The sequence below is a fragment of the Xiphophorus hellerii genome, chromosome 6 (assembly GCF_003331165.1).
Source record: "Xiphophorus hellerii strain 12219 chromosome 6, Xiphophorus_hellerii-4.1, whole genome shotgun sequence".
In the NCBI taxonomy this organism is placed as follows: Eukaryota; Metazoa; Chordata; class Actinopteri; order Cyprinodontiformes; family Poeciliidae; genus Xiphophorus; species Xiphophorus hellerii.
In genome coordinates this window covers 6,882,100-6,903,087 of record NC_045677.1, presented here as the reverse complement: position 1 = coordinate 6,903,087, position 20,988 = coordinate 6,882,100, and the positions used below count along the sequence as shown (strand labels likewise).

At 40.7% G+C, this 20,988-nt stretch overlaps 1 protein-coding gene across 4 annotated transcripts; it reads right to left on the bottom strand.

Annotated features, from left to right (window-relative positions):
- Positions 1-1,847: 1,847 nt before the first annotated feature.
- On the bottom strand, positions 1,848-20,213 carry LOC116722133 (ETS-related transcription factor Elf-1-like). 4 transcript variants are annotated; one of them, XM_032566306.1, is made up of 9 exons: positions 20,121-20,213; positions 19,947-20,038; positions 11,447-11,804; positions 11,236-11,359; positions 7,605-7,712; positions 7,318-7,473; positions 7,157-7,231; positions 4,235-4,430; positions 1,848-3,756 (listed from the first exon to the last, which is right to left on the bottom strand). In XM_032566306.1, exons 3-9 carry the CDS (start codon positions 11,504-11,506, stop codon positions 3,138-3,140), a joined length of 1,338 nt encoding a protein of 445 aa, XP_032422197.1. In that variant the 5' UTR covers positions 11,507-11,804; positions 19,947-20,038; positions 20,121-20,213; the 3' UTR covers positions 1,848-3,137. The 4 variants fall into 4 exon arrangements, with proteins under 4 accessions (XP_032422197.1, XP_032422196.1, XP_032422199.1 ...); XM_032566305.1 differs by lacking the exons at positions 19,947-20,038; positions 20,121-20,213 and having other exon boundaries at positions 11,447-12,984; XM_032566308.1 differs by lacking the exons at positions 11,236-11,359; positions 11,447-11,804; positions 19,947-20,038; positions 20,121-20,213 and adding an exon at positions 9,310-9,446.
- Positions 20,214-20,988: the final 775 nt, after the last annotated feature.

Genomic DNA, 20,988 nt, shown 5'->3' with positions numbered 1-20,988 from the left:
AAGACTTACTGCTTGAGTTTGTAGCATCTGCTAGCATCTGCTAGGGCACAGCTGCTTTCACTCCCATACCACTACACTGGAGATGAAGGCTCATGCTACAGACTGATAGAAGATCTTTGTTGAACATGTCAAAACACTTGTGATTTCAGGGAGTAAAGTCTGTACACTTTGTTATTGTGAATAACACGTGTGCTGGTCCTCCAATCCAACATCCTTGACCTCTCTAGTCGAGGAAGTGATGAAGTTAGTCAGAGGATGTTTTACTCTGCCAAACGGACTGCTATCTTCTAAGTCTTGTCCACAGTGAGGAGCGGAAGACTCCTCACTGTGATTTAGTCCCACCCAGCTATCGATCTGTACAATGACTCATGTCCACCAGTACACCCCACGTCTGCAGAGTCTCCGGAGGACATTTGCAGGTGGTCTGAGTCAGAGTTGTACTTAAAGTCAGAGGTGTAAAGACAGAACAGAAAGAGGAAGAGAGCAGTTCCCCGTGGCACTCATGTTACCGAGCACTGCATCAGACACGGTGTTCCTCAGCCAAACACACTGAGCCCTGTCTGACAGGTAATCAGCAACCCAGCAGTCAGTGGAAGCACCGTCACCCGTCCCGAGCAGCTTGTCACACACACCGTGATCCTGTCTCTCTGTGCCTCCACCACTTTCCAGGTGAAACTCGGTGAGTAGATGACAGTATCATCCACCCCTGCATGCAGCTGGTAGGGTAACTGTAGAGGGTCAGGAGCAGTTTTCACTCATGAACTGAGATGGGTCAAGACTAGTTTATCTGGAACCTTCATGACAAGCTGGATCAGTCTTGAAGTTGGAGACCTGGAGTTTGGTAGGATGTTTTCTAGAGTCCTGATTGTCGACAAAGAAGATGCCAGGACAGCTGGCATGCTCCAGACTTGAAGACCAATGGATGTGATCAGGACCTGCTTCTTTTCCTCCTCAGTGTTTTCACCCAGCCAGGTGTCAACACACTCAAGCCCGTGTGTGTGCTCGATACAGTAGAGGTTGCAGGACAGCAACCTCTACTGACAGCATGTGGCAGAGAAATAATATACTTTTTGCAGCCGTTGATGTGCTTTTGGAATCATTTCTGGATGATAGACCACTTCACAATATTATACCAGATATGGCAGCACTCGATTAAGCTAGTTGGTTTCCTGGTCTGAATCTCACTTTTATTTATAATCCATATACTATTAATATGATTAGTACAGAAGAGGATTAGGACCACTGGAAAAAAAAAAATCTGACTTTTTTCTTAATCTTCTGAGATCAAAAGTCCTCAATAGACTGACAAAAAACCCCCCAATGCTACAACTTCTATGTTCTTTCTCAGCAAGTCTGGAATGTGTCAAGGCAACCTCCATGCTGACAAAAAGCATTTATAGAAGGTTTATAATGAAAGAGAGAATGTTGTGGCTCATAAATCCTAGTTTCAAGTACTGAACACATTTAGCAACACGTACATGAGCCCTATTGACAGCACTAAGATCCTCCTACTGGCTCTGTCTGTTTCTGACTGGGAGTGGTACATTTCTGAAGAGGCCAGTAGAAGCATAAGGAGGGAAATTTTTTCCACAGGTTATCTGTCTCAGACTGTCACAACATGGTGAGTTTTTAACACATACGTAATAATAAAAAACTGGTTCTAAAATGGAAACATTTTTGTTTTATCCACCAGTAACGGTTTGATTAGAACTCGGAAACCAACTAGTTGTTCTAAAAGAATAATCATCACTTGGCAATCCTGAACTCTGTGGATGTAAACCTCTAAAACAAACCGCAGATTCTCACATTTAGTTTTATAGAACATGAAAAAAATAAGAAGACGAGGACAAATTTCACACATATATTCCTTTATTCCATTTACCATCTCTGGACAAAAAGGAAAGCGCGTAAAAGAAATAAGGCAACAGAAATCCTCCCTCATCCGGCCAAAGCTCGCCCTACGCTGAATAAACAGCGTCAGGAGACACCCGGGCAGCTGAGGGGGAATCTGAGACAAATGGCTTAATAAAGTGAGAAGCAGTTTTGCATAGCGGCTCCCTACAGGCAAAGGCACAGTCACTGCGTAAGCATCTCCTAACTAAGTTTAGCCAGACAAAATGGCAACCTCACTCCTCAGGAGCGAGGTGAACGTTGCGAGGCTCCATTAAGGCCAGGGCAGGAGGAAACGCTTGACTAATTACTTCATTATTAACAGTCGGCCATTACGCTCCTTACATGGAGTACACGGTCTCTGTAGAGTAGAAAAATAAATGAACCTGAGGGGGGATTGGAGGTACAGGGGGAGGGATATGGCAACAGAGCAGGAGCACATTCAAACTTACAGTATATAACATCCGAGGCTTATATATGCACAGTGTCCAAACAGAAAGACATTACAGTCACAATGGAAATTTATAAGAAGCACTTCACTTGTGATTGTCAAGAAAAGAAAGGCCAAACATTTAACAGCAGCAAAAAGCCATCCCTTGTTTTAACATATCACAATACAAACATATCCAAAAACAAACAACAGTACTCTTAATAATAATAATAATAATAATAATAATAATAATAAAATGGAATGTTTTTCCCTCACAATTCTCATGATTATCAGCAAACGACAGAGAGAAAGCAGGGCCAGGATCGAGACCTTTAGGCACTTGGAGAAGAAAAGTACAGCAGAGTGAAGATCATAGTGCAAACAAGACGCTTTGAAGGCAAAGGAATGATTCAGCTTGTGATTGTACATTAAATTAAAAATAAAAAAGTTGACAAAGAAGTGATGGCATGATAAATGACTCCAGGAAAGCCTGAAGTGGAAGTGCAAGCAAAAAGGATCTGCAGAAGGTGCAGAGAGGCGGTGGGTTCCAGTGCATGTCTGTCTTTGGTTTCTTGAGTAGCTTGTTGGTAGAAAATACAACAGGGTGTAACGTCTTCTAAGGGACGATTGAGTTGGTTTTGGTTTGCCGTAATTGTCGTCCGAACAAAGACGCCGAGAAACGTCTAATTGGTGCCTCACTTAAATGATCGACGGCTTTACCTGGCGTTCAGACGTCGATGCAGCAAAGTACAGCTGTGGAAGAGTTCCTGAGTCAGCGGAGTGAACGTGTTTGGTATGAAGCGGAGGCTGGATGTGTTTATTGGTTGGAGGTCGTGGGAGGCACCAAATACGGGGCGTTCCGGCGTTCTGCGTGCGACTTCTGCGGCGCCCCTTTTCCGGCGTCCGTTGCCGTCTCGGACGCAGCCTGCCTCTCGCACAGGCTCCCGAGCAGCTGAGCCGTCTTGAAGACGGACGCTTGCCCGGCCGGCTGCAGCGATCGGACCTTCTGCAGGTTCTGCAGCGTCCTCAGCATCTCGGCGGACACGATGGGCAGGTGCTGCTCCTGGATCAGGCTGGCGCCAGCGGGCCGCAGGACGGTGTCGCGCTGAGCCGGCTGCTTGGCGGTCGGTCTGGGCCGCTGACCTGCCGCGGCTCGCGGGGAGACCAACGAGGTTTTTTTCTGCGGCGGCTGAAAGTCCTCCTCGTCCTCTTCTTCCTCCGCCTCGTCCACTTCTTCGTCCTCCGCAGACTGGTCGCTGGAGATGGTACCGTCGCTCAGCCCCTCGTCGTTTCCACTTTTGTCGTGGTCGTCGTCCTCTTCCTCTTTGCCGCAATCTCCATCCGTGATGTACACCATGTTCACGGGAAGAGAGGTGAACTGGTAAACGAGGCGCTGGCCCTCCACCTTGTTCAGGATGCCCCGCTGGTAGTAGTACCTTCACAAACACAGGGGAATAAACATCCAATCAGGTCTCAGTTCAAGTTTGAAGAGGAAGTTGGATCTTAAATCTGATTTACCCAGAGAGAACTCAATCATGCACAAGGAGAACATGCAAAGTCCGTGCAGAACGATCCCAGGTTGGGATTTGAACCCGGAACGTTCTTGCTGCAAATTTTGTCACAAAGCTAAAATTTGTTTTAGTGGGATTTTATATTTTGGACCACTGTTTTTCAAAGTGTGTGTGGGGGGGGGTGGGGGGGGGGAAGCACAAGAGGGCGCTAGAGAGGTCTCAGAAAGATGGAGGGAAGATGGAACATTTTTTTAAAAAAAGAATTAAAAAGTAGTATTTTTCCACTTCACAAGTACGCACGACTGTGTGATGCGCTGTTGCTTAAATTTTTGAAGTGAAGCTGCACTATTAAAACAGGACTGAGGTCCAAAACCTCACCGAAACCCTCCTAAAGAAGCTGTACCTGAGTGCTCTTCCCATGGTCTCATAGTTCATGTCTGGTTTGTTCTTGTGTTTGCCCCACAGCCTGGCCACGGCTTTGGAGTTGACCAGCTTGAAGATGCCCGCCTGCGGATCGGTCCATTTGATGTAGCGAGGACAGACTTGTCTGTCCTGCAGCAGCTCCATCAGAAACTGCCACAGGTAGAGGGTGTTCCCTCCTAAAGCAGAAAATACACACACACAAAACAGAACAATAAAGGAAGAGACAAAGAAAAATAACCTGAGGAGAATAACTTTGGTAAAGACTTAATAGAAGTAGTAAGGAAACATGTATTTGGCTCAAATTGATTTTTTATTTATTTTTTTATTTTTATATTCTCTAAAACATAAGTCTGTGGGAAACAGTAAGTTGTTTCTCCACAATTAGCACATTAAACAACAATGACATAAGCATGTTTGACAGCACTAAGACCCTCCTCCTGACTCTAATTGGTTGTTTTTGACTGAGCAGATTGCAGTAGGACCACAGGGTGGAGGCAGAGGAGTTTGAATTTTTTCACAGATCATCTATCTTACGTTATACTGTTGCGGCATACTGACAGTTTAAACAAACACGTATGAAACATATTGTTTAGAAAAGTTACATTCTGCAGCTTTAAAATAAAAATAGCTAATAATCTGCTAATCTACAAGAACTGGTTTTCTCTGAACAACAACCGAAAAGGAAAACTGCAAAATGGGGTCTGAATGATTTTGGAAGACACTGCATACCTGCCAGTGGGAATTTTTGGACCTGCTTTGACGACAGACTTGTGTAAGAAAATGTGGTTAAATGACTCAAGTAAAAAAAATAAAAAAAATCCACCAGGCAGGAAGTGACTTGGTTTGATAAGGAGTCATGATCTGTCACATTTCATAAGAGCCACCTGGTCTACATGGGGATCAGAACCAAAATGAAAGGGAATAGGGTTAAATATAGAGCTGCACTGTAAAACTCTTTCTAGAACCTTTTTATTTTGCTACAGGCTTTTGAGATTGTTGATATGAGGGTCTGAAGAAGACAAATCTCAATTTGCGTGTTTGAACTGTAGAGGAACAACCAGAAGTCCTTTAACAATAAAAAAAATGGCTGCTTGTTTGCACATTTTTTGTAAATAATTCTTTAACAAAGAATCCCCTTTAAGACAAGCTGACGCATCAGCTGTCCTTCATGCAATCTTTGATAAGTACTGCTTGTTCATGTGTCAGAAGCAAATTACACCCGAGGCTCCTCCACATTTCTATCACTTATAAAAACGACTCATTCTGACTGTTTGGAAACATTTTAGGTTGCAAAAAGCAGAGTCACGATGTGGAAACTGACGGCGCACCAACCATCACTCCTAATAAGGCGAGAGCGTTTTGAAACGACAGTCGGCATGGCAACATGTCAGACGGCCTGCCTAATTAACCAGCTGATAGCAACTTATGTCACCGCTACTGCAGAAAGAGCAAAGCAGTAAAATGAATGATCTTCTCTACAGAGTAAATAGAATATTCTCCCGCTGTTTATTCTCTACTCATATTCCAGACACACACTTTGATGCTCTTCGGCTCTGTTGCCACTTAAGTACATGAAGTATGATTTGTGGCCACGCAACTGCTGGTTGTTTCATTGTTGAAAGTGAATGATGTGAGCCCAAAGGTACGCGCTTCGAATCAAAAACATGGGTTCATTGCTTTTGCAAAGATGGTGACTGGTTGATTCTTTTTTGTTTTTTTATTTCCCGCAGTCTGTGTTGCATATCTAATTGTGTTTGTACTGAAATATCAAAAAGAAACAGATGAAACGTGCGTACCTGCAGTGGTTCGTGCATTTAATCACTAAGCCCAGACCTTTGATGATCCAGAACATGCTATGTTTTGAAATTAGCAAATCTGAATTTAAAAAGCTCTTTGCAGTGAAAACTTCAGTCAGACTGGAAGAAAAACAGCAGCTTGAAAGTCTTGCTACAGATGAAACTGCGGCGCGGGGGCCACTTACGGCTGACCTGCAATGATGGTTGTTGGTCCAGATGGACATTTTTTTCTTTTAGGGCAACACTTTTTACAGATAAGTAACGTCTCCTTTAAAAATAAAAATAAAAAAAACACATAAAGATGCAAAATACAGATTTCTAATTATTGAAGTATTGAAGTTTTCTTAATTTTGGAGCTACAAGAACCACAAACACTGACTTAGTTTTTCTCAAAGGAAAAATTTTACTTCCAAATAAGAAAATCGACCCAAGTAATGTCAAAACCGCGGGCCTGTTACATTCACAAGACCTTTTTGATGTTTTCAATCTATAATGATTTACAGATCTGTTTTTTTTTTTACAAAAACCACACTATTTGGTTAATTTTAATAAAAGTAATAATTTTTGAGGATATTTTTAAAATGTCCTAAAAATATATCTACAATTTATTTGGCCCCAACTACTTCCAACTCAATGACTTTGGGTCTCGTGGTAAAACGTTTTGACACCACTGGGGTAGACTTTGACTGAGCCTCTGTAACGCATGTAACGCACTCTGACCTAAGATATTCCATCACAGCTCTATATTGGGTAAACTATTGGTAAACTATATTCTAAGAGTCTCAAATCTTTTGTGACTCTTTCTTCGCTCCATCCAGAGCGTTGTGACGACTTCCTGTAGGTGGAGTTTCAGAACGAGCAGGCGTTTTTAAAGAGACAGAGGCTCAATTTCAAGGCGTTAAATCAAGAAGTAAAATTTTTTTTACGTCATTTTTGATCGATATAGCACTTTTATAACAACTGAAGGTAGAAAAGGTACTTGATAGTGCCATTTTAGGGCACAATGTGCCTGTAAAACACATAATAATGCCCTTTTAAATGGTTTTATTTTGAAGTCCAGATCTAACACCAGGTGATATATGAAAACTAATGATGTTTTCCAATACCTTTGTTATATTTGTCCTTCTTTACTTTGATATCCGGTGTAGGAGACTCTGCCCTCCGATGTCGAGGTTTCTTACCTGCTCACACAAAAACAAATCAAATCTTTTTAATCCACACGTTCCCAGGTGACCTCACCCCTCCGCTCAGAAAGATAACAACTCACTCCTCTTTCTAGACTGCAGCTGCGCCGCAGGCCTCTCTTTGTGCAACGAGTGCCACTGCGACTGGTCAACGGCTCCCACAACGCCCTCGGCGGACACGGTTACCTGGGTAACGGGAGCGGTGATGACATCGCTCAGTGACGGGAGGAAAGCCTGGGCTGCGGGGGCGGGGAGGGGGCACATAAACAGATTTAATGAAAGAGAACATCGTATCTAAAAATAACGTCTCCCAGCACAAACCACTTGTGTATCAGAAAATGTGTGTGTGTGCGCGTGTGTGTGGGCTTACAGTAGTGCTGTTCCAGCGAGAGTGTGTCAACGCAGTCCATGTCAAGGAGCGAGTCAGCAGCAACAAGCGTCTCCATGGTCTCCTCCTCGCCGCTCTCACATGGCTCCACTGCAGATCAAAAGAGGAGCGAGGGCGAAAAACACGTTGAGATGCGGGAGGCTGGGATTCAGACGGAGAGGTCACCAAAACATTCCCTCACTTCCTGCGATGCCGACTCCCCCGCAAACTCAGAAAAGAACTTCATCTAAGGTGAGAGTAGATCTCCATAGACGCCACAGAGCTGGGCGATAAAAAGACAGCAATACATAATATCGCAAAATAGGTTTTGCTCGATCGATGTATGAGAAAGAGTTGATATAAACCTACAATATACAGAAATTATGAATAGCCAATGATAAAAAAAAAGAAAAAAAAAGTTGCTCCGTGCCGGACCAATCGAGTGGATCAGCTACGTCAGGGTTTCTTCAGGTTTCACCACCTCAAATTCATGAATGGAGTTTAAGACCTGTGTCGTGACGACTACAGCAGACGAGTAACGTCCTAAAGACAGAAAATTATGGAATCATGGACAACCTTAGCATCGTCTTGATGAGACTTCAACAAAGTGTCTTCAGTCAGAGGCTTCTTCAGGCTTGGTGTAATACTGACTGCAACAGGACATCCTTCTTGCCCTAAGCTGTCATCTACAACAGCTATTTAAAGAAACTTGTGCAATATTGCATTTAATTTCCCTTTGGGATTAATAAAGCATGTTTGACATGAGACAACATTTTTTGATATTCTGAAAAAATGCAGAAATGCAGGACAGGTAAAAACCTAAATGTTGTCTTAAAAAGTGTTCTGCCCTGCCGTGTGTCATTTAAAACAAAATTACAAATAAATTGTTGCAATGGCCTTAAATTAATAACAAATTACAAAGTAACAAGCAACTAATACTAAAGGGTCTATGATAGGTGTCTGGAAAAACATTGACCAAAAACTATCTAAAAATAGCAGGAAAGTTTTTTCCCTTGGAGACAAAATACTACTACTAATAAAAACTCAATACTACAACATTACAGGTTTATTCTTTTTTTTTTTTTTATCTTTAATATTGTTTCTGACCATAACACACGCTATTGTAATTTTATTAAAGTGTGTACTGGCGTTTTCCTTAAACCAGCAAATAATATTTGCGCCAAAGTTTTGAGATTCATTTACAGTACAACCTGTTAATAAGTAACAGACTGAGTTAAACTCTCTACATGCTGTTCTTTTAACAAGAAACATCCCGCTACAGCTCGCTACTTTTTACTCACCACACGCAACCACGTTTAAGAAACATAATGTACGGTACCGTATGGTCACGACGATGAAGGTAGCCCCCAACAAAAACGGGGTCTATTGTTTTGCGCGCATTTATTCATGAGGTGATGAGGCTGTGAAGCAGCTCAACAGAACATCTGCTAGCTAGCAGCTACCTGTCTTCTGCTAGGGACAGAGCTCCACTAAACCCAGCGCGCAGGTAAAAACAAACAAAACAAAACAAAAAACACCCACTAGGTTCGCGGTTCTGACCTCCATGTTGTAGAAACTTTAAAGGGAACTCTCCTCGGCTGTCTCAGAGTCCTTCTCTAAACCAGCTGTTACCGCGGGCTAATACAGCCGAGAGCCGCTTTTAATAACTGTCGCTCCCCGCAGATAAACACGAAACCCGGCGACATGCCTTACTGTTTCATTCCGACGACAGCACGAGGAGAGCTGCAGCCTGCTTTCACCGCGTCCTCGGCATCCTGTTGGGACTCCTTCACTAACAGGAGCACGCTAGGAATGTTTTGTTTCACTTCCTGAACTTTTTTTTTTTTTTTTTTTTTTTTTTGAGGAGGGTGGTCCATGTGCTGTGAACCCCAGTGCGCATGCGCACAGATAAGGCGCTGTTTTTTATTTATTTTTTAAATTAAGCGCTATGGTTTACAGCGAACCAAAAACTACGGAAGAGGATTAGGGCCACCGGAAAAAAAAAAAGAATTCTGAGTTTAAATGACTTTAATCTCAGAATTCTGACTTAAACTGTACTTTGTAACTGTACAAATAGTACAGTTTGTCGCCTTATTTAAAGAGGCGACAGGTCAAACTTGTAAATATAAGTTACGATGACATCACTGACGGAAATCCAAAACTGACCTTCGGATTGATCTGGACCATTACTGACTTTAAAATCAGAATTCTGACTTTAATCTCAGATTTTTATTTTATTTTTTTTCCGGTGGCCCTCATCTTCTTCCGTAAAAAACCCACAATTCAGTTACACAGACAAAAAATTTACATTAGATATGATCAATTGTAAAAAGAATTTGTGAAAAGTAAGTGTTGCGTTCTTCACAGTAAGGGGGAAGAGTGCTCGCTTGAGTCAAAAGAGAATGAAGCTCCAATTTAAAAAAAGGAGCTAGCTTGTGACATGTAATCAAATTAAGTTTGTTAAACTTCATTCATTCACGTCTGCTTAACATGAGAACTTAATCAACTTAATATATTTACTTGGATAAACTTAATTTTATTACTTGTAATAAATTATTTTTCTTTAAGTTGGATCACCTGTATTCTTTTTTTGCCCAGCAGTCACTGGCAGCCTCTACAGCAAGGTTCAACAAAACAAGGCCATTGCTAAAGAAGTTGACTGTTCGGAGGGTTGTATCCGAGCGTAACGGTTACAAAGTTGAGTGGAAGGAAAACGTGTAGTATAAAAAGTTGCATAAGCAAGAGGGAGACCTACAGCCTGGCAAATATTATCAGGCTGCTTGGATGCAGTACAAGTTAATGCAAAAGGAGGCGCAACTAATGTTCAGTACTGTTTAGTAGGCTGGCATTTCAGAATCAGAATCCTTTTCTATTGAACTTATGTAAAGCATGGCTGCAACTAACAATTATTTTAGTAATTTATTAATCTATCGATTATTCTCACAATTAATCGGATTTTTAAAAAAGCATATTCTATGGATTTTTCACGCAACATTAAAAATACATTGAAAGATGTAAATAAACAAACAATACAACTTCTTTTTTGAAATAAGAAATAAAAATGTTATTGCCTAACGTGCAATAAAACGGCATTCCTTTAGTAAATCTGAACCAGGTGAAAGCTAAAGCTGTGCCACTTGAAAGAATTTCGGGCTAGAGCATTTTGACAAGCGCAGGTGCTTTTATCTGAAATGCAAAGTGTAGATAATTTGTGTACATTAATTAATTATTGCTCTGAATATGTCAAGCTTGATTCAGAAAACTGGCTCTTTTTTTAGTCTCCGGTTAACGAATAATCGATTACTGCACGAGTTGACGATGATTTCAATAAACCGGCTAATCACGATGTAGCCAGTTAATCCCGATGCAACCGATTACTCACATTTGATTAATTTGATTAATCGTTTCAGCTCTATATGTATTGTTCCACATTCCATTTCAGGAAACTGAATTTGCAGCACAGCAAGTCACAGTTAACAGCAATAGACACTTGAACTCTGTCAGTCTGTGGGTGAGTGCCACGTCCTAAAAAAAAAACTACTGACATAAATGACATTTTTCGACAACTTTGTGACTACCGGCCGAGTGGCAGACGGGGTGAGTGTGTGTGTGTGTGTGTGTGGGGGGGGCTGACCTTTAAGCAGCTCATGGTGATCCTCTGTCTGTGAGTGTTCACTCATCAGACCTGTGTATGTCAGCAGGTGTTGATGGGGGACCTCCTCCACCACCACTGCAGGGTACTCTGAAAACATCCCCATCTGAAACCGGATGGTTGTTTTAAATCAAATACTGGCTTTAGTAATAATAATAAAAAAAAAACTCCAAAAAAACAAACTAGATCTCACCTGTGATGAGCTGAAGTGGTCGCTGGCAAAGTCAAAGATGAGCTCCGGCTGCTGAAGCATGGCTGCGTGTCCCGAAGCAACTCCAACGTCATGAAAACAACATCACAGGCCCCTCCGGCGGGGAGGATCCGAACCAGCAGAAAGGTGGTGTTGAATCTTTCCTGCGGAGAAACTCTTCGCTGAGCTGCAGATGCGCTCGGGAGCCCGTCTTGTGGAGGAGTGATGCGAACGGCTACACTAATTGACCAGAGACAAAGCGGCGTCACAGGAAACTCATGTTGCTCTGCTTCGATTCTTGATGAGGAAGTGGAGGGGTGGTGGGCGGGGGGCGGTGAACTGTCCTGTGGTCTGACTGAACCTGCCGAAGAACAACAGAGAGGCACCAGGGAACAAAATGTGAGTGAGGGGAGCCGTTAGAGGCACAGCTACACCTGCAGAAAGCCGCCGAGGGATCAAACCTAATTTCTTCAAGATATTCTCAAATTTTGATCCAAGTCTTAGATATAAAAAATAGCATACTTTGCCTCGAGTGGAAAAAGACGACAACATCGGTATCTGAGCTCAAGTCTCTCTGTTTTACATATCTTAATTCTTCCGCTCTTATCACGCTTCTAAACTGGGCTAAACCAGCAACAGGAAGGAAGCTTTCGCGCTGCAGTATGTGTGTGTGCGTCAGTATCTGTGGGGTGGGTGGGTGTTATGGGTCGAGGGGAGGCAGCTGGGTTTGAACTTGCAAGATCACGTCTTTGCACAACGTTCGTGGCCTCAGGGTCGCGCATTCCCCACAACATGGCCGTGAAGGAGGAGATTTTAACAACACCGACGGGGCCCGGCTCCTCTCCGCTACTCGCTTCTCGTTTCTTGTTTTCTTTTTCCCTCCCTTTTTCCGCCTTCTGCCCAGCACACAACCGCCGCTGTAAAATTCCTGAGTCCACCAACCAGAACCCGATGTTCTCTGAGGGAAATTATTCTCCATGTGCTTCCGAAAATATCCCTTGTTCAGTCCCTTCAACCTTATTCCTGTCTTGTCAGGTTGGAATCACATCTCAATGTATTTTATTGGGGGGGTTTCTATGGTAGACCAACCCCAAGGAGTGTATAATTGTGAAATGGAAGGAAAGTTATGCATATGCATAGAACATTCTAGATTTTTTGACAAATAAAATCTTAAAAGTGTGGTGTGCCTTTGTCTTTACCCGATTTTCAAAAAAATCCACTGGAACAACCTGCCACAGTGGACAGATCAGAGGGAAGATTGTGCAAAAACTTCTCTTTTTTTGTTCACCCAATGTTTTTTTTAAAACCGTTTTCACTGCATTAAAAAAATGACAACAGTAATAACAACTTAATAATTACTTGCCTGGAATAAACAAAGTAAACCGAGTTCTCCCTACACAACCAGTATAATGCAATTCTTGACTGGGGGTCAGGTTAAGGAGGAATTACATTCTCTTTCAATTCATCTCATAGGGTAACAAAATTACAAAAGTAAATTTATTGCTGTTGGGGTAATTTTCTCTAATGGAAGTTCTGTAGATAATTCAGAAAGCTATCTACTTAGTTTTGTAGATTTTTTTTAGAATTTATTCATATAAAATTATATTATCATATTTTAGAACTGGGCCTGTCACAATAAATTTTGCTGCAATTGTCAGTAGAGGTTATTGCGATAAACAATAATACCGTCGTTTTGCGATCATGTTCAAGTGATACAACAGTAGGGGAATAATAACCCAGGTGGACCGTCTCAAAGATCAATAAACTTTAATTTCTAAACGGCGTTTAACACTGGAACTGATATCCATTTGAAATATCCAAAACAAGTAATAAACAAGAAGACTGACCTTGAGCTATTTGGCAAAGACAAATGGGTGAAAGTTTCACCCTTCATATGTGCCTCAGTCAGGCTATTAAAACGATTATAAGCCACTTTTCTTCAGACTTTTTTTAAAAAACTTTTTACTGGTGACACATAAAATGAAAACTATGTTGTTTTATCACATAAAATCCCAGTAAATTCACAGAGGCTTGTGGTTTTAATGTGACAGAATGTGAAAAAAGGGGGAATAAATGCTGTTGCCATGGCGCCATTTAGCCCCCCCCATCCCCCTCACCAGTGTCAAATTTAAGGTGTAAACATTGCTACCACACCTGCTCCTACCTTCAACCCTCTTTTATTTTTCTTTTAAAACTCTTCCACCCACATTTAGGTTTTTGTCTGTGTTGGATCTCGCTCTGTGAACAATTTACGTCCAAGGATGTAATTCCAGTTTCTTTTAAACTGCTCCTACATTTTAAATCCAATTAATCCGCATTTGTGATGAAAAAGTCCTTTTTTTTTCCTAACGTGAGAAGGGATGTTTTTTTTGTTTTTTTTAAACTCTCCTTTGGTGTGTACGTGTGAGATAGAGTCGCAGCGTGTTTGGGTCAGTTATCACACAGGAAGCACAGCTCAGTTAGATGGAACCACTTCCTGAGTTTCTGGGCCAAACCGCTGGGCCAATACCTCTGCCAGCAGCGGCCTCTTCTCTCTCAGCTTCTGATGCTCCCAGTTGTTTTTAGCCTTCGTGGTATTAATATGACCTGAGAAATGACAGGTCAGCATGTGAGTGTATTTGTTATCTGATGGTACACGAGGTGCACAGCATTATTTTAGAAAAGACAGACGCCTCCAAAATGAGCAAACTGTTTTAGTTAGATTTAAAGATATCATCTTGTGGGGCAATTTTTTTTTTTTTTTTTTTCTCACACCCACAGACGTAAACTGGATATAAAAACGCAGCTGGGTAGTAAAGTTTGGTGTTTGTGTTTAACTTTCCATTTCTTGAAATGCTAACTTTTTAAAGCTATTTGAAGTGAAGACATGAACTTCTACTTTTTGTGAAAAATCAGCGTGGAGACGAGCAACTCTGATGAATTTTGGACTTTGATTCTGAAGCAGTCGAGTTACATTCCAGTCCGCTCTGGTTCTTCTCTCCAAATTTAGCTTAGATCCATGCAGTGTTTTTTGCATACTGTCACATTTTGTGCTACATCCATTCAGTAAACTCAGCAAATTTAGATTAAAACGCAAAAAAAAGAAAAAAAGAGAGGGAACAAACTTGGCTCGGTTGCCACATGCCGCATGTGATGACACTCGGGGCGTGCAAGTTGTTTTTGTGAGGCTGAATTTTGATTTTAAATAAAGAACATTTTAAATCAAAACTGTAACAGGAGTTGCATCTTTTTCTGCAGGTGTTAAGTTAGTAACTTGTTTTTGTATAAGTCTCCCCTGTAGATCAAATCAAATCATTTAGATTTTACTCAAAATGGAAATGTTTAGTTGAGGTGTATGTGGGGGTTTTTTCAACATAATTTCAAAACAACTTCTTTCCAAAGTCTGCATGTTTCACTCTAGATGTAAGACTTAATTCATAGTAAATTTTAAGCCTTTTGGTAAACTGTAAACAAGGCGTTACATTTCTGACATTTTTATTTATTCATTTTTTGCATAGAGAACGTACAATGTCTACATAAAATTTGCATTTCACAATAACCAAACGAGCTGCTCCAGGTGGAAGTCATCGACGCATCATGTTGAAATGTTTGTCCACTTTAAGACATTTTCGAAAACCAAAATGGAGTCGACGAAAGCTAAAATGATCACATTGTCATAATTAAGGGATATAATTATGACAATATGTATGATTAATATAATTAAAAAGTTATCTTCACTGAAAAGAAGAAAGGCCAGAAGGGGACATTTGAGCAGATAATTTAGGCTTTGGGAATTAAAAATTGCAAAAATCTATTTTTGTTAATAATGTGATGCTGCAAATTTTTTTTGACAATAAGTATTCAATAAGTATGGTTTGAAATGCTCCTTTTCTTAAAGATAAGAGGGAACTGGATGGTCTGTTATCTGTTCAATCACAATAAACTTGTTGAATGCAGAAATAGAGTTTGTATCACAAGCCAGCAGCCGCAAACCATTTAGGAAACTGACAAACTGCAGTTTTTGTTGCTGCTTTCAAACCTGGTCTGATAATAATAAAAAAAAGTTACTATTGAAATGAATCAGTAAATCAGTTTAAGGCAAATAAAACTACTTAATCTCAATATGAGAGCTAATCAAGTATTGAAAGTGAGAAATATATTGCAGTGGCTTTTTAATCTATATTTTATTGAGTGGAAATGCAGCATGGGCTTTATATTGTCTGTCTTTAAAAATGAAATCATAAGAGAAATGTCATGTCACTAAAAAAAGGAAGTGCAATAAGCATAACAAAGAAAACAATTCAGTTATAACGTTATGGCTGTATTTATTTTTGACTGGGACTTTAGACTTTCACGTATACCAAGAAAATAAATCTGTTATGTTAGAAACACAAATCTATAGCTGTTATCTCTCTGAAAGGTTTTAAAAATGTAAATGACAAACCTCCTATGAAACGCATTTTCTGATTTGACTCAATGAAACAAGTAAATAAATCAGTCATAGAAAGAGGTGAAAGAGTTCCAACCGTTCATCAGATGGCCAACAAATGATGCACACAGCAGTTGAATACTAAAATATACGCCAGAGTTTAGCAGATGTTTTGGAATAAACATGCTTATTATGCCCAAAATTATCGCTTTTTGAAATTCGACTCTCTACAGAGTAACCCTGACATGCTTACAAGCTAACATTAGTTAGTATGGCAGGCTATTAGCTCAAATTGCTAACCTGCATTCTGCTCGTTAATACACTCTGGCCTCTGAACATGCGAACTGTGCTTTTAAAAAATTTATTAATATCACTAATGGGTGATGTGACTTTAGTTTCCATGTCATCACTTCCTGAACAGCCATTTTAGACTTCCAAGCTAGCAAAACATGTAATAGCAGTGACCTGAAACATGTAAGCTAGGGCCAGCAGGCAGTGAATCTGCTTACACTGAACTTTAGCTTTCTGTTAAAAGGACTTCAAACTCTGAAGCCGGAGTGATGGAAAGTGTTTGTGGTTTTGACACAGTAGCTCTGGCCCATGGCTTCTTACATTTAAGAGCAGTTTGAAGTGTGTAGTTAGCAGGGCCCTGCTAGCTGAGAATCAACTACGCTAGCCACCGCTCTGCCCTGTGTATCTCTACTTTGTGTGGCACACCTGCTCACTCCAACAAGAGCAGGTCAAGTCTTAGGTAGAAATGTGGAATCAGTACTGAAAACAGGATGCTCATAGAAGTGGATTAGTGGAGTGAATACAGCATTATTTCTGAACAACAGAGAGGTTTTTGAGAAGCACCTGAGGCTAAATGAGTACAGTTTTGAAAGGTACAAAAAGAAAGCGTAAACTGAACAGATAATAGGGGCTGTACATGGACGAAAACCGGTCTTTTGTAAATCAAGCGGTACTTGTGGAGACATGCTAGCGCCATCATCAAATGTCACTGTCGCTAATTTAGTTTAGAGCACTGACACTCTTTGATATTACATCATCTACTGTTTAACCACAAGACCTGAAAGAAAACAACTTGTTGTTGGGAGTTTTGATAAGTTATATGAAGAAAGAAGATGACATCTTTTTTCTACAGAATTATATTTTTATGCATAATGACTTGTGGTTTAACAGAAATAAATGAGTGGAGGCTTTTGAGGGCTTTGCCAGTGAAGTGTGTTCATGTGGTTTGGAGTCTGAATCAGAAAAAACATCTATGATTCAAACCTTATTTTTCCCCCTCAGTCCCACAACAATTAATGAATTGCTTAAAAAAAATTAAGTAGCTATATAATTTAGTTACACAGCTACAAAAAATTAGAACGTTCTACAGGGGTTTATGCTATAGACATACACAGGGTAGAATGTAACACTGAAAGGCAGTAGAAAAGTGGTATTGAACATTTTGAAGTTTCCATTTCAGTCTCCAAGATAGCTTCCCCTGAACCACTGACTTAATAGCCTTGCTAAATTGAAGCCTCCCCTCAGCATAATGCTGCCACCATCTTCTGCCACTTTGGGAATGGCTGAGGATGATGTGCAGAGTTAGTTTTGGCAGACTGTATGTTCAGTTTTGGTCTCTGACCTTTCATAAGTTTAACCTCTGACCTGGGGCCAGGGCACTAGCCCAGGGCACCAGTTGTTTTTTGTTTTTTTTGGGGTGTGGGGGATCCGCAGGATTTTTATTTGTTTTATTATTTTTATTTTACAAATGTGTGTTTTGCAAACATTGTACTTTACATAAGAGTCACGGGCCTATATCAGGTAAGTTGTGATACTATTTTGGGACCTGTATGAAGATAAACAATATTCAAGTATTTAAAAATTAAGAGGTTGTAATAATATTTGGGGAGAACAACATGAAGCTACTGGCCAAGAGATGTATTGAACCTACAATTATCAGTTTGTATCATCAGCTCACATTCGGTAATGCAAAAGGCTACCTATTAATATACTGTAATTTGTATTAACATTAGCCCTATTCTTTACTTTAGTGAACTGGTCACCAAAACAGTTTCCAGCCCAGGTGCACCACTTCCTTGTAAATCCTAAAATGATTTTACTATAGTCTAGCCTGTCAGTTTAAGTCATAAGTAGCTTGGTAGATTTCTGTTTTCCACTGATGAAAACGGGCAAGTTTATGTGTTTAAAGCTTGAGCTATTATTTTATAACCTGTTCTGTCTACTGAGTCGCTTGGCCTTCATGATGATGTTTGTTCGTTAATATTCTCTAACAAAGCTCTGACGCCTTTTGGATTTACACTCAGATTAAATGTCACCTTGTTGAACTGTCATTTACTATTTGTGACTTTGCATGGCAATTAGTTGCACAGAATTTTATTTATCCATATTAAATAAAAAAGGGCCTAATTTTTCAGATTTTTGTGTCATTCTATTACAAATAATATCAAGAACTTACATTAAAGTTGTGCTTCAAAGGAATAGTATTATGCTTTATGGGGACATTTTATAGCACAATCATGTTAACTTCATTTGTTATAAAAATGGTATATCGAACAAGATTTAAAAGAAATTTGACTTCGCAATTTAACACCTCGAAATTGGGCCTCTGTCTCTTTAAGAAGCTCCTGCTCTTTCCAACCTGCACCACGTCATCACGGCAACGTTTCTCCATTAAGCCTTTAACGTTTTTACCGGCGTTGCACTGAGAAGTAGCTCGTCTGACGAGCTCAGAAGAAGCGCAGGTGTTTTGCTAAACGCCGCTGGCTAGTCTGAAGGAGCTGAAAGGAAAATGCAGCGTTCAGTGAGAACAAACGTTAAGGCATCCCGTGAATGGTTGCCACCGGAGATTAAAAGGACTTCTCAAACAGAATCAAAGCAACACTCCAGGTATGTCTTTGATGAGGAAACAACGTCGTAACATGATGTAAAGCTGAAAAAAAAAAAAGTCGATTCTACATAATTGCCGCAACTTTAAACGGGACAAAATGAGAAAAGTTCGAAAGGTATGAATACTTCTGGTAAAATTAAACCTTTGATTGGTTGTCTCTAACCATTTTTAAACAGTTAGCTTAATAGCTAATTGCTTTGTTCCTTCTGTAACTGACACATTTCTGAAAACAGAACGGTTCTAGTCAAAGCACAATCGGTTTTGGGAGTAAAAATCAACCATTTTGTATAAGAGGAAACAGACAGAACTGTTTTTTTTTTCCACCCAGCAGCAGAACAGTATCATTTTTCCTGCCGTGAACAGAGACCTGTCCCCAGCTCCTATATGTTGATCGTTAGCGAGGCCTGCAGCCTGCTGCCTCCACAGAGGACACTCCAACTGTAGAGCCTTTTGTTCATCAGCAGTCTGGTCACATAGGTTGGTCCCTGTGGCCCCGGCGCTGGGATCCGAGTCTGTGAAGAGACTGCCAGGCCCCCAAGGACACTGATAAGCCCCCCCACACCCCCCACCCATAACATTCATTCCCCAGTTTGTGCCAGCATGTGTGTGTGTAAGCGAGAGCGAGTCAGAAAGTGAGATAGAAAAGAGCGCGAGTGTTTTTGACAGAATAGGACAGAGTATGCGTGTGCCTACTAGTGTGTGTGCGTGTGTGTGTGTGTGTGAACTAGGCCAGTGTGATAACAGCATGGCAAGAGAGGGAGCAGATGATAAGCCCCTCTTGTTGCTTTGGGTAACCGGGCCTTGTTAAATGAGCACAGTGAAATATGGTGTGTGTGTGTTTGCTGGAGATGGGGAATTGGAGCACAGTGGAGGTGTTTTTTTTCTATTTTTTTTGTCTTTTTTTTTTTCTTTTTTTTACAAGCAATTTGTGCGAACGGCAGAGCTGTGTCTGAAAGAAAAGATTTTTGTTTTTTCTTGTTTTGTTTTGTTAGCATTCTCAGGTAAAAAGCTTTTAAAAAGATACACCACAAACAGCCACGCTTGGGAACCTTTTGCTCCCTGGAAAGCACTTTCACTTTCTCTTCGGCACATGTCAGACCCCAGCACACGTTTTTTCTTCTTCTTTCCCCCCCCCTTCTTTTACAGAGCAGAAAATCGCCGTAAGGGCTGGTAAACTGAAGAAGAGGCATGCTTACCTTATCTGTGCTGGGCTCGTTTCGGGGTGTGTGTGTGTGTGTGGGTGTGTGTGTGTGTGTGTATATGACCCAGCCGCAGTCGCCTGGAGGATCTGAGGAGAGGAGCGGAAATTGTTCTCATTACATCTGACAAACTGAGAGAGAGAGAGAAAGAGTCCTCATCTGCTCGCAGACCTGGGATCTGCTTCCCTTATTGTGAATTCCCAGGAACCAGGGAGGGAGTGACGCACACAGTCAAGATCAGAGTTGTCAGTTGTTGCTTCCTCTTTTTTTTTTTTTTTTTTTATTATTCCAGAGAACTAGTTGAACACACACACTCAGTCACACCTCTTCCCCCAGCCTGTGAGATCTGATTGGCTACCTGTGTTGTTAGCGAAGGTAACCCATAGAGACCATTGTCGGTGTGAGGCAATGTAAACACGGCCTTATTTGCAATGTAAAGCAGCGAGCAGGCCTTCTGCAAACAAATGTGGCGCTTATATGAATGCAGACTAATAAGGTTAACACGCTCCCTAAATATTATATTTAGCAAAAATAAAAAACATCTATCATTTTTCACACCTTAATGAGAATGAATGAATATGCTATCAGGTGTTTTTTTTTTTTTTTTTTATAATAATAATAATAAAAAACTCCAAAACTCTCAGAGAAGTTTGCATTTTACATGAGACCCTCACGCCCCCTAGTGGCAACAACCTGAACTTGCTCTTTTTAAAAATAAATCCATTTGAGTGTTGAGTGTTTACACAAGATATTACAAGTGCGCCTCAGTAAATTAGTACATTATTGAAAAGTTGCACAATATTTATGTATTCATAAAGCCTTTTAAAAAAACAACACAATGTTGAGCAAAGTGCTGCACAAACAAAGGAAGGCAGAGTTCAAATTAAAAGTTGATTTATTTCACTCACGTATTCCACTCCGTCAAGCAGACTGATGTTTTGTTTTCGTTGATTATGGTGATTTCCTGCTTACGATGAATAAAAACACACCACTTGAGGTTAGAATCTTTTACCAGAGCAATAAAAAACATTCTTAATAT

Coding starts and splice junctions, on each gene's coding strand:
- LOC116722133 (XM_032566306.1), bottom strand. CDS start 11,506: ATGCTTCAGCAGCCGGAGCTCATCTTTGACTTTGCCAGCGACCACTTC. Junction 4,431..7,156: donor GAAGGACAAATATAACAAAG/GTATTGGAAAAC, acceptor TTTCTGCTTTAG/GAGGGAACACCCTCTACCTG. Junction 3,757..4,234: donor ACCATGGGAAGAGCACTCAG/GTACAGCTTCTT, acceptor GTGTTTGTGAAG/GTACTACTACCAGCGGGGCA.